Source organism: Sturnus vulgaris, chromosome 22 (assembly GCF_052056855.1).
Source record: "Sturnus vulgaris isolate bStuVul1 chromosome 22, bStuVul1.hap1, whole genome shotgun sequence".
NCBI classification, from domain to species: Eukaryota; Metazoa; Chordata; class Aves; order Passeriformes; family Sturnidae; genus Sturnus; species Sturnus vulgaris.
Window position 1 is genome coordinate 8,580,820 of NC_142264.1, and position 13,407 is coordinate 8,594,226.

At 50.4% G+C, this 13,407-nt stretch overlaps 1 protein-coding gene across 2 annotated transcripts in view; it reads left to right on the top strand.

The window, feature by feature from the left end:
- WHRN (whirlin) overlaps window positions 1–13,407 on the top strand; it is a 48,558-nt gene that overhangs the window by 20,967 nt on the left and 14,184 nt on the right. For both annotated transcript variants that reach the window (XM_014881104.2, XM_088177358.1), the window contains exons 3-4: window positions 3,747–3,872; window positions 12,964–13,166. In XM_014881104.2, coding sequence (XP_014736590.1) covers window positions 3,747–3,872; window positions 12,964–13,166 — 329 coding nt within the window. The remainder of the gene's footprint in view (window positions 1–3,746; window positions 3,873–12,963; window positions 13,167–13,407) is intronic.

Sequence of the window (13,407 nt, forward strand, 5' to 3'; positions counted from 1 at the left end):
CTGGGCACAGCCTGGGAATGGCTCAGGGAAGGAGATGGGGACTGGGCAGTGATGGTGCTGTGGGAATGCCTGGCAAGGTGTGGGGGTGACCTTGCCTGGATGTTACTGCAGCTCTGGGACCTGAAGGGGCTCCAGGAGAGCTGGAGAGGGACTGGGGACGAGGCATGGAGGGACAGGATACAGGAATGGCTTTAAGCTGAAGGATGGTAGAATTAGATGGGATATTGGGCAGGAATTGTTCCCTGGCAGGGTGGGCAGGCCCTGGCACAGGGTGCCCAGAGCAGCTGTGGCTGCCCCTGGATCCCTGGCAGTGCCCAAGGCCAGGTTGGACATTGGGGATTGGAGCAGCCTGGGACAGTGGGAGGGGTCCCTGCCATGGCAGGGGTGGCACTGGGTGAGATTTAAGGTCCCTTCCAACCCAAACCATTCTATTATCTGTGATGTCCTCAGTTTCCCCCACAGAACAGCTGCCCTTGTTTGCTGCCTGGTTTAGGGTGGTGCCAGGACAGTCTGGATTTAGGATCACTCGATCCCAGCTCTCCCTGAGGGATGTCACAGCTTCTCACACTGAGGGAGCTTCAGCCAGGGGGGAGAGTGGAAGCATAAAGTGGAAATGGAACCAAAATTCCCTCTTTGGGCCAAGCCTTGGCACCAGAGTGTTAATCACAGGTGCCAGCCTGAGTAGAAGAGCCCAAGCAGAAGGGCTTGGCCCAGGGAATGCTGTGCTGGAGGTGTGATCCCAGAGGGGCCTTGGATCACCACTGTCCCATGGGAACCACTGGGAACCACTGGGAACATCAGCCTGGTCACAGGTTTAACCTCCTTGTGCTTCAGTGTCACCCCAGAGCCGTGTGTGGGGCCAGGCTGGCAGGACTGTGACAATGCTGTGCCTGGGACAGCCAGCATGGCAGGGCCACCCCTCTGTCACCACCCCTGTGCTGTGCCCATCACTGGGGACACAGACCCTTGGGAAGGAGAGCAAATTGTCCCCTGTGATCCCTAAGCCCTTGGCATGGAGTGGCTCAGCCTTGGCTTCATCCTGGCAATCAGCTTATCCCATTGCTCCTGTGATGCCTCAGGATTTTAACTTTTCTATTTTCCATCTATTTGTAACCCTGCAGTTCTTTAGTGTATAACTCTGAACTCCATACCCAGTGTGAGCTGCTGCTCTCCCATTTTGGGCAGACACAACAATTCCTCTCCAGGCTGGCAATCAAGGACACCTCACTGCCTCAGGCCCCAGAGATGGAAACAAAAGGGAGTTTTGGGGGAGCAAATTTGGGGTAAATGACTTCATTACCTGAAGCTGTAATTGGAAGATTAACCCCAATATTCAAATGAACCAAACTGATAAAAGTGTGAAATCCTGTGACCCATTGTCCATTTTGGGTGTAGCCCCTGGGGGGCTTTGTCTGCCCTAAATGTACCTGAGGGCCCTTCCATAAATAGAACTGCTTTTTATTCCCTTGATTTAGTCTGGCCTCTGTTTTTAGGTGGCCCCAAAAGGCATCACCTTCCCTCCCCACTGAGTGCCTGCCAGCCCTGTCTCCCTCCCCATCCATTCCCAAAACCTGCAGTGTGTCCATGCTCTGGATGCTCCCTGGCTGTTCCCGGCAGTTCCTGCTGCAGGGTTCATTCAGGGAGCCTGAATTCAGCCATTAGCTGATTAAGAGATGCAATTAAGCCCTCAGCAGCCCAACTTTCTGGGCTGCCAGCAGCGATGCATTTTCCAGGAGCACTGAGGTTTTTCCACGCAGCTCCTGTGGCTTTGCTGGTTTTTGTGGCTCCAGGATTTCTGTATCCGTGGCTTTCCTGCCTCTGGGAGTGCAGGTTTGCCCAGTGCAGGGGTGAACAGAGCAGCTCACGTGGCAGCACCTCGGGAGCAGAGGGACAGGGGGTATCTCTTACTCCACCTGATGCTCTCCCCACGTGGGGGGAGCAGCTTCTCAGCTTACCAGGATAGTGTTAAAGGGAAATGGAAATGTCTGCATGTGGAGCTGCCCCTCCTGGTGCGAACCCCAGCACTCACAAATGTCATTCGGGGACTTAGAGAGGGAATTTTCTCATTGCCAGTCTATTCTGACATGATCTGTGATTCCAGGCACCTTGCTGTATTTTTCCTACTTATATTTTTCCCAAGCTGGGGAATTTTTGAGAGGTGGGGTGAAAAACTTACAGCAGATGCCACCAGACAGATTGGGAGGTAACAGCACTTCAGAGAAGTTGAATGTTTTTCTAATTTTCAAAGCACTCAGAAAAGTGTTCTGTGGTCCAGAGCAAGGTTTTCCCGTGAAGAGAAAACCAAAGTGCCCTTGGAAGTGACAGCAGCTGCTCCTTTGGGTGGGTTCAGTGCCCAGCTCGTCTCTCCAGCCTGAAGCATGAAGGTCTCTGTAATTCCTTCATAATCCTTCAATGCTAAAATTGTTTCCAGCACTTTCTGCCCTTTAAAGCAGGGAAAAGAAACGCAGGGAACATCAAGTTTTTCAGACAAGGATGCTGGTACAGGTAGTTGATGTCTTACAGTTCTCATTCCAGCTTTGCATCCATTTCTCTGAATCTAAAATGTGGAGCCTTAGGTGGATTTGTGTCCTGCTGCTGATTTCTGTGCTTCCATCACCAAGATAGAAAATGGGTTTTCAATACCAGCCACTCTAAGATTGGCCTGAATTCCCTCTGTGATGCCGTGTCCTCTAGAAAGATGGATTAATTATGGACTTGAAGCTGGGAATTATTTTTCCATCCAGGTAAATGTGCAAAATTTTGGTTTGACTGCAGCAAAGGTGTTTAAATATAAAAGCCTTTCACAAACAGCTTGTTTCTGGTTGTTTCTATCAGTGTGAAACATATTTTGGCTTTTCTCATTTGTTTTTATTCCTGCTGTCTGCTTTTCTCCAGAAGTGACTCAAAACTTGGGAGCAAAGCAAAAAAATAACCCTGGAGTTATTCATTTAGAAGTGTCATGCAGCGAGTGAACAAAGGCCATTTTAAATGGAGAGTCCTCGAGGGAGCTGAGCACAGGCTTGCTCATGCACTCCAAATTCCCACCTGCACATCCAAATATTGTCAGGCCCCGAGAGCAGGAGAGGGTGGATAAAGGCAGATGGAAGCTGGGTTTGCAAATCAGCATTTGGTGGGGGAGAACATCTGTCCAGGTGCTGCCTGGCAGGTTGTGGGAAATACGAAATGTCTTCTGCAAATATGTGCTGGATCGACGGAAAGTTTGTCCTGGCTGGTTAATTCGTTGTTAACTGGAAATAATCAGGGACGTGGCTGGCAGGAGGAGCCCCTGTGGGGTTTGTCCTGTGGGGAGTGCCTGGAGTGGCCCTGCACAGGGAAGGGCAGAGGGTGGAGCTGGGCTCATCCCAGTCTGGGGTCGTGGCTCTGTTTGCACAGGCACCGATGCCAGAGGGGGAATTCACAGCCAGTGCTGCCTGGCACCACCCCACTGGTGCTCAGGGGGTTTTGGGGTTTGCTCTCAGCTCGGTCTCTACCCCAGGGATGCACCTGTAAAAGGAGAGAGTGGAAAACTGCTGTGGATCAGCTGATTTGTGGCTGAAAATCCACCCACATGAAGCTGAGCCTCTCAGCCTCCAGGGCTTTTCCTCCTTTTTTTTCTCCTCCCACTGCCTCCTCCATCCCACAGGAGCCAGGGACATGGCAGGGGTGTGGCTCTGGGGCTGTGTCCTCACCTCTGTTTTGGGCAGCACTTGGACACCACATAAATGCCTCTTGCTATTCCTCTGCAGGTGAATCTGGTCCTGAATGAAGGGAAATCCCTGGGCCTCATGATCCGAGGAGGGGCAGAATATTCCCTGGGCATCTACATCACGGGTGTGGACAAGGGCTCCGAGGCAGAGAGCACCGGCCTGAAGGTGAGAGTGATCCCAGACAGGGGGGAGGTGACACAGGAACGTGTCCAGGTGGGTTTGGGATGTCTCTACACCATCCCTGGGCAGCTGTTCCAGAGCTCTGCCACCCTCGGGGAAAGAATTTCTGCCTCGTGTTGAAGTAGAACTTCTTGTGTTTTAATTTATGGCCATTGCTCCTCGTCCTGTCACTGAAAAGCCTCTGGCACCATCCTCTGACACCTCCTGGAGTTATTTAGATGGATTGATGGGATCCCCTCTCAGTCCTCTCTTCTCCAGACAAATCAGCTCCCACAGTCTCCTCATCAGAAATCCCTCTCACCTGATGCATTAAGATTTTAGCCTTTTTATTTTCCAAATCCCGCACTGCATTAGTGCATAACTCTAAACTCCATATAAAGTGTTAGTTAACTGTCTCCACATTTTGGTCAGACAAAACAATTCCTCTGGGCCTGAGATACAAGGAGACCCTACAGCCTCAGGCCCTGAAAAGTATAAACAAAAATGCATTGTTGGGGAGCAAACTGGGGGTAAATAACTTCATTACCTGCAGCTGAAATTGGAGGATTAACCCCTGATATGTAAATGGACCAAATTTATAATTGTGTGAAAAACTCACGACCATTGTCCATCTTGGGTGTAGCCTCTGGGAAGCTCTGACTGCCCAAGGTGTGTCTGTTGAAGGCCTTTAATAAATCCCCACTTTATTCTCTTAATCTGGTCTAGCTGTGTTCTAGGGAGCCACTCCAAGGCATCACACCTCCCTGAGCTGGCAGGGCAGAGATTTCCATTAAAGATCCTGGTCCTGTGCCCTTTTCCTGCATCTCTCCTCCAAAGGGTTTGGAGGCAGTGCTGTGCTCCAGGTGCCCCCAGCCTGCCTGCAGGGCAGGGCTTTAGAGGCAGCTCTCAGCTGGGCTGTGCTGCCTCCTGGCATTCACAGGATCACCCTCGGGATAGTGATGCCTTAAGAACCTATAAATGAAACACACTTTGGAGCTAATGTTAGTGTAGGAGGCAATGTAAAGGTTGGCCTTTATTGGGGGCCTCTAGGGGGAAGTATGGAAAATGTCCACAAAAGCCCCCCCACGGGGTGAACACAGTTTTATAAGATTAGCAAATTAGCAAAATTGACAACAATCACCAGTTAGGAGCACAAGTGGTGATGCAATTCCCCCCTGTTCGAGCCCCTTCTAAAGCCTCTCCCCTCAGGTGGAACTGAGCTTTGCTGATGAAAATGTGTCTCAAAGAGCTGGATTTTGGCCTTGGTTCCCAGGGAGAACCAAGATGGGAGAGGGGCTTTGGAATGTGTTTTGTCTTTCTGCCTATCAGGGCAGGGAAAAGCAGTGGGAGAATGAAGTAGGAATTCAACAATAGGCTCCAGAGCTCCAGATATGTGTGTAAAGGATACAGAGAACATAGAAAAGAAAAAAGACAAGAAGCATTAGGGATCAATAGAGCAGGGCTGAGCCATCAGCAGGCTGGCTCAGGGACCTCAGCTGCATCCACACCCAAGCAGGCTCCTGAGGGATGCTCTGGGGCTGGGCTGGGCAGAGCTGGCTGCAGAGCTCTTGTGAGGGGAGATGTGCACCTCACTGACCCCAGCACATGCACACATCACCTCTGAGCTGCTCCAGCCTTCCCTGCACATCCCAGCATGTTCCCTTCTCTGTCACAGCTGATCCTGGAGGGGACTTTTGGGGTTAACATTGTGTGTGTTCACCAGTGGAATAAGCTGGAAATGGAACAATTGGATGTTTCTCTGTGCCAGGCAGGAATGAGGCACGTTTGACACTCAGGCTCTTCAGCCTGGATCATTTTACTTCAGTCACAGTTTCTTTTCTGGTGTGTTTTTCCCTCTAAATGACCCAATTGCCTGCAATGACATCCAATCACTGCTTCCTTCAGTGCAATCTCATGGGCTCTGAGGGTCACTTCTTTCCTATTCCTTATGTCAGCTGAGATCTGATGTGTGTTAAACTCTGAAATGTTCTCCCAATCCCCTGGGCTGGTGCTGGGCTGCTGAGGATGAGGGGTGATCTGCTCTGATCCCCCCTTTGTTTGTGCAGTGAGGCATTTCTTAGACTCACTGATCCTAAAGGTCATTTCCACCCTAAAGAATTCTGTGATTCTGTGATTTCCCCATAGCTCAGCCCTTGGTTGTTTAGGGCTAAGCCTCAGCTTTGCTCAGTGGCCCCATAAAATCACTTAAATCTGTCGAGGCTGGCAGCACAAGCTGGGGACAGTGTCATGGAGAGGGCTGGGACAGACACGATCCTGTCCCTCAAGTTGTTGTGGCACTGAGGTCACCAGAGTTCCCTTTGCAGCCAAAGGGAATTTTAGGGCTGTCCTGGGCACTGCAGGCTCCTGGTTCCCTCTGTGCCACACAATAAAAATGCTGCACTTGAAGGTTTGGATCAATCCAAGTTTAAATCTCTCCCAGATCCTAAGCAGGGAAAGGGACCCTGGGCCATGAGGGGATCCCTGGAGCACGGGCAGGGAGCTGTAGGACTATCCCAGAGATGGCAGAGTGCTTTGTCAGGCTGCAGAAATGCTGCTGGAAGCTCCCTGCAGAGCCCCAGAGTGCAGGATGCTCCTCTGGGCTGGCACCTCTGCCCACAGCCCTGGCTGGGTCCCAGCTGTGTCCCAGGGATGTTGGTGGCTTCATCAGCGACAGGGACAGTGCTCCGGGGCACAGGATTTCCAGGCAGGGACAGGAAGAGGTACAGGACAATTTGTTTGTGTTTGGTGGAGCTGCAAGGGGAGGGACTGGCTGGAGCTGCCATGGTGACCTTGCTGATGCCAGTGAGTTTGTCCCCTGTGCCAGGGTCAGGATCCATCCCCTAAACACCAGAAGCCTGAAGGTTTAAATACAGGATAAGAAAGAAAAAGCTGCATGTTGGATCCCAGAAACCTGAGGGTTTTTGAGCTTTCTGTGCTTTCTGGCACTGACCCCCTGGAGAACACTGCTTTTGGCCTAAGGCCTTGGAGAAGGCTCCAAATTTGAGTGATGGAGTTAAAGTCACGGGTGTGTAGTTAAATACAAGTGTGTGATTTCACTTGGTAAAGGGTTTTGAATTTAAGGATTTTATAATATAGTAAAAAGTATGGGAAAAAATGGAAGATTTTGGGTGTTGTTTCTTTCTGTCTTCTTCTTCCTCCTTCTCCATGGTTTCAGGCAGTAGTTTCTGGTTGCACAGTTAGTGCTGCACTGCAGGTCAAGGGAATTTGGTTATTGGGTCAAAAGTATCAATAATATAGGTGTTAATTCTCTATTGGACTGTTTAGCTTTAAGAGACCTTGTAGCAGCTGGATTCAGCTCCATTTTGCTGGCTTTTAGCTGGTAGCTGGAAGTGCTGCAGAACTCTCTGTACTTTAGATAAAATTTAATAAACAACCAAGCCCAAACATGAGAAAATTCATCTCCTTCATATTTTTAATCCTAAGTAAAAGGATTACTCCTTTTTTACTTTTTTGTTTTATTCTGAGTAAAAACAAAAGAAATTACAAACAAACTACTAATGAAGTGGTACAAATACCATATTTACAGCTGTTTTCCTTGGTGTTTTTTTCTGTTTGATTCTGTGCTGCTCCAAATCCCTGCTTTCCTTTGTTTTGCATCCCCCTGGCAGTGAGCTCAGCAAGAGGAGGTGTCACAGGGACAGTCCCAGCAGCAGAACTCCTGGCTAAATCCCTCCATCCTCATCCCATACCTGCTTGGAATGCCAGGAAATAACCACACTCAGCACCCAGGGCAGTGCCACTTCCCTGTCACTGTCCCCCCAGGTCCTGCCACTGTTGTTTGCACACCTTGTTGATTCTGGAGATCTCCCCTCTGGCTGCTCTGCTCTCCAGGCAGTGATTTGTGTGTCCAGCAGGCTCGTGCTGTGCTCAGTGTCGGGCTTGGTGTGATTTGAGATCCTCACAGGCACTTCCCACCCTGATTTGTGTATGCTAGGGATTGTAAATTCAGTGCTGCCTGGAGGTTTGGAGATAAAAAAGGTCTTTTATGCCCTGCTGTTAGACATGGTCGGGTGTAGATTGCTGCTGCAGGTGGTGGTGGAAGGGATGTGATGCCACTAGAAAGCAAGAACTGGTGGATAAATGTGATTTCCAGGTAATCTGTTGCTCTCTAAAATGGAAATATTGTGGGTTTGCTCAATGTGGGCTCAACACAGCCTGGCTGAGTTGATGGGAAGGTTCCTGCTGGCTTCCCAGGAGTGCATCCTTCTGTGGGGTTCACTGAGTTTGTTACCAGAATTGAGCTGGTTCTGAGGTCACGTTTAGATGAGAGACAAGGCAGAAATTCCTCCCTGTGAGGGTGGGCAGGGCTGGCACAGGGTGCCCAGAGCAGCTGTGGCTGCCCCTGGATCCCTGGCAGTGCCCAAGGCCAGGTTGGACATTGGGGCTTGGAGCAGCCTGGGACAGTGGGAGGTGTCCCTGCCATGGCAGGGGTGGCACTGGATGAGGTTTAAGGTCCCTTTTAACCCAAACCAAGCTGTAATTTTGCCAGACATTTCATTTTTACCTCCTCGTATTTATGGCACCAAATCAGAATTTTGGACTCTTTTAATAACAACTAAAATAAATAATTAATGTTTTACACTTCCCTTAAATTTTGATCAAAGGGCAAACAAAGCCAGGCAAAACCAAGAAAGTTTCTCTGAGGCCCAGGAACTTTTGCCAGCTCCAGAAACAGGGACCAAGGTCCTGAGATGAAGGTCCCAGAGCAGCTCCAGCCCTGCTGGTGCTGGTTCAGGTGCTGCTGTTCTGCTCCCTCAGCAGGCAGAATTCCAGCAGGAGCCAGGCTGGATCTCTGCAGTCAGTCAATAACTAAATATTCATAGTCTTGGCCTTGGCCTTCTTGATATTTATTCATTCATGAAACTTCTGACAATGTGTTCTTCGGGCATGTTTTAAAATCTGCTGCCTCCGAGGAAGTTGTGAGAGTGGAGAAGTGGGGGTTGGCAGAGGGCTGCAGAGGAGGGAGGTGAGTCAGCCTTGTTTGCTTTCAGCTTCTGTCCTTCCTCCCTCCTTCATCACGTTCCCAGCGGTGCCCGGCACCAGCTCAGCTCCTGATGCTGTTCCTGCCTCTGCTGGCCCTGATTTCTTCCTTGCTCATTTTTCCTGGTGCTGTATTTTGGCAGGACTGGGGTTCTTTTTCCTCCTTAAGCCGTTTTTGTTTTCTCTCCTTGACCTTTAAAGCAGAAATAGCGGATTCCAGGGAGCTTGCTTTGAGCAAACAACTCAATATTGAGTTCCCAGAACGAGGGCTGGGGTGAAAAGGGCTGCCACCAGCCATATTTATCCAGATATGAGAGGAGAGGGAAAGGGAGACTGTAAATAGGAAGAACTGAATGATTTTACGTCAGCAGTGGCTGTCATAGAACAAAGAGTAATTTAAGCTGAAAAAGATCTCTAAGATCATTGTGTCCAACCATTCCTCCAACACTGCCCCAAGTCCCCAAGTGCCACATCCACATCTGTAAGGTTTAAATCCCTCCAACTGTGGTGAGTTGCTCTTCCATGGGCAGCCTCTTCCAGAGCTGGAAAACTCTTTCCATGGGGAAATTCCTGCTGGTGCCCACCCTGCCCTCCCTGCCCACCCTGAGGCCGTTCTCTCTCCTCCTGTCCCTGTTCCCTGGAGCACAGCCCGACCCCCCCGGCTGTCCCCTCCTGTCAGGGAGTTGTGCAGAGCCACAAGGGCCCCCCTGAGCCTCCTTTTCTCCAGGCTGAGCCCCTTCCCAGCTCCCTCAGCCTCTCCTGGGGCTCCAGCCCCTTCCCAGCTCTGTTCCCTGCCCTGGACACAATTTGGTGCCATCTGTGAACTCCTTGGGGGTGCCCTCATCTCAAAGCCACCCCTTGAAAGTTGCATTGAGCTTTGAGGTCTGGACACAGACAAACATCCTGGAAAAGAGAAGATGAAGTAAAAGCCCTCAGAGTTTGGGAATGAGCTGCAAAATGAGAAAGTCACTCAAGAGGTTCATGGTTGTGGTGCCCAAGATGTTTCTCCTGGTCCTTCCAATGGTATCATCTTGATGGGGACAGAAATCTCCTCTCCTGGGGGGGCCACCAAAAGCCTCCCCCCATCAGTGCCACATCAGAGCCCCTCCCCTCCCTGGGCTTTCCTCTCCCCTCTGTGTCTGAGCTTTGGGCTGCAGTGTTTGGGCAAAGGACCCAATTTCAGACAGCCACGGCCCCCTCATTCCCTGTCCTGCTCCCACATCTGTCCTGGATCCTTCCCAGGCTCTGCTGGACTTGGATCATCTGCTCTGAGCGCTCCCTTATTCACTGCAAGCCTTCATTTGGTCAGTTCCAAATGGATCCATACATTTTCCTGCCCATATTTTTAATTTCTTAAGGGCTTTTGGTAATTATTTTTTGCTGGAGAGAGGCTCCTTCTACTCTAGTGGTATCTCCAGTGTCCTTTAGCCTCTCTGCTGGAACTTTAGTGGCATTAAACAGGACTGGTGCCAGTGCCAACCCGTTTGGCATTCCCTGGGCATATCCCCAGCTCAGTTTTTCATTTAACCTTAACTCACGTTTAAAATCTCTTGCCTATTTTTCTGTCTGTGTGATTGGATTTCTTCCAGAGCCAATTCTGATTATTTATAAGAGACTTTAGGTGCTCAGAACCCTTGTGTGAAGCCCATTAGGTTTCTCTTGATTGTACCTCCCCTTGCTCACTGTCTCCAGGAGGAGAAGGAGCCAGGGCTGTCATCGAGGTGTTATTTCCCAGCTCTCTTCTTGTCATGGTCTGTCACCTTCTGTGTGTCGTGTTCAGCCCCTGCATTTCAGGCTACAGCTTTCCCTAGGAAGTGAGAGTAATCCTCATTTTCAGAGGTGTTCAAGCATTCAGCACATCCTGGGTATCCACCCACCATTAGCTGAGCACAACTGAAAAGTAGTTCCTGAAATATCCAGGGCAATAATTTTCCTGTGTTTTATTATAACTTTTTTTTTTTTTTTTTTTTATGTCTTATTATTACTTCTATTATTCTGTGCCAGTTTGGAGCTGTGAATACAGCAAATCATTTCTCAGGGTCAGCTTTTGTTTTAGTAGATGCTTCTTTTTCATGTCTGCATTTTGGTTTTGGTTACTTTCCCACTTGTCCTTGACTTTGGGGAGATAAATATCATTATTATCTATGTTAACTAGCAAAAAATTCAGAGCCCCTGATGTTTTGAGAGTGTACCAGGCTCCTCTTGGTTCACTCTTTAAAGGAGAAATTAAAGAAAGATTATTAAACCTATGCAACTGTTCTGAATCAAAAAATCATGAAAATTTAATCCCTGGTATGGAAAACCATTACGGATTCATAATTGCAATAATCAAATTTGGATTTTTATTGTTTTGGTGCTGCAGTGGACTTTGTGCTCCTTGTCTGAGCAGTGGGCACTGCCTGATGGATCAGCAAGACCTGGGAGATGATATTTGTGCACCTGAGTGGGTGTTTCTCTTGGCACTTCAGTCCTGGCATAATTCCCCTCCCCTGTTACGTTGGTAGTCAGCAATTTTCTGTCAGTGGATTTAAAGCTGACAGCTCAAAGGGAACCTGAGATATTTGTGGAGCCCCGTGGTTTGGAACGTGGTCATTTGTGTCATTTGCTTTCCCCTGGGATCCCTCTCTTCACACTTCTGGGATATTTTAGGTCACTTCCAACACAAACCATTGAACTTTTCAGTGAAAAATGAGGCAAATCCACTCAGGGTCCCTGGATGGAGCTGAACAGGGAGCTGAGCTCTGCTGCATCTGGACTCAGTGATCTTTTCCAACCCAAATGATTCCATCTTACTCCAGGCCCTTTCTCCTTCCATCCTCCCTGAGCCTCCTCTGTCCTTTGAGCAGAGGGAAGGGCAAACAGGAGCCCTGCTCTGGCTTCTCATCATTGCCAGCATTATTTTGTACAGCTCCATCCAGTCCCCCCACATGATCTCCTCTCTAAATTTAACAGACCTAATCTCTTCCATCTGTCCTTCCACAGGCACCTTCGTCTGCCACTGATCATTTTTGTTTCACTTCTCTGGAACTTTTCTCTCCCTGTGTCTCCTTGCTGGCCAGGCAGAGAAGAAAATCCATACTGTGATTTGGTAGAGCTGAGATGGGGCTGTGGTTCAGCAAAGATAGGAAAAGGCAGTTTCAAAAATGTGGTTTATCAGGAACAGGGTGAAATTATCAGGAATTTATCAGGGTTTTTCAGGAATATGGGAGTGAGGGGAGCAGCCCTGGATGCCCTGGGAGCACCGAGGAAGAGGAGCAGGGATGAAGGAAGGGTGAAACACCAGGGGGGTCCTGTGTCTCAAACAAGAGGCTGTCAGGGAAGCTCCTGGTTCCAGCCAAGGCCTTGCCCACAAAATGAAATCTCTTAGGAGCAGGAGGAGAGGGAGAGGAGAGGAGAGGAGAGGAGAGGAGAGGAGAGGAGAGGGAGAGGAGAGGAGAGGAGAGGAGAGGAGAGGAGAGGAGAGGAGAGGAGAGGAGAGGAGAGGAGAGGAGAGGAGAGGAGAGGAGAGGAGAGGAGAGGAGAGGAGAGGAGAGGAGAGGAGAGGAGAGGAGAGGAGAGGAGAGGAGAGGAGAGGAGAGGAGAGGAGAGGAGAGGAGAGGAGAGGAGAGGAGAGGAGAGGAGAGGAGAGGAGAGGAGAGGAGAGGAGAGGAGAGGAGAGGAGGAATGCAGCTGTGCCAGATGCTGCAGTTCACAGGGGTTTGGAGGCTGTGGTCAGACCCTCCCTGCTGCATGCAGAGATCTGAGGTTTGGGGCTTCCACAGATGGTTCCTGGTGTCCCAGAGCAGCAGCAGGGGCTGGGGCTGGAGGCCTTGATGTTCTTTGGGGTTGGTCTGGTTGATGGAGGAGGCTGGGCAGATCAGTCTGAGCTGGGATCCTGAACAGCCCCTCCAGGCTCCACACACTGCTCCTCCCTGGCTGCCAGCTTGAGGGATTGGTCTCGATCCAGCAGCATTTTCCCTGGTCCCTCCAAGTGCTGTGTCCTTCATTTGGAGCTGCCTTAGACTGGGCAGCACCTCCCTGCTGGCACAAGAAAAGTGTGATTCCCAACAGGAAAGCTCCAAGGACTTGCCAGGCTCAGTCCATCCTGATTCCACAGGTGGGAGACCAGATCCTGGAGGTGAACGGGCGGAGCTTCCTGAGCATCCCCCACGACGAGGCGGTGAAGCTGCTCAAGTCCTCTCGTCACCTCATCATGACAGTGAAGGACATCGGGCGCCTGCCCCACGCCCGCACCACCGTGGACGAGACCCGCTGGATCAGCAGCTCCCAGCTCGGGGAGACCCTGCTCAGCTCTGCAGGGTACGTGCCCACGGAGATTTTGGGGGGTTCTGTCAGCTCAGAGCCCCTGGGAGGGTGGGGACTGTCCATGGAGAGCCCCGTTCTGGGGTCTGGCTCCTGGATCAGGGAAGCATCTCTGGTCTGTAGGGTGAGCAGGTGTGGACAGTGGTGTGCTGTCCCTCCCCCTTCTCCCCTGGCAGAAGCTCAGGTCATCATCTCCACTCAGGGTCTGCACATCTTTGGGACCTCTAGAAAAGTGTAA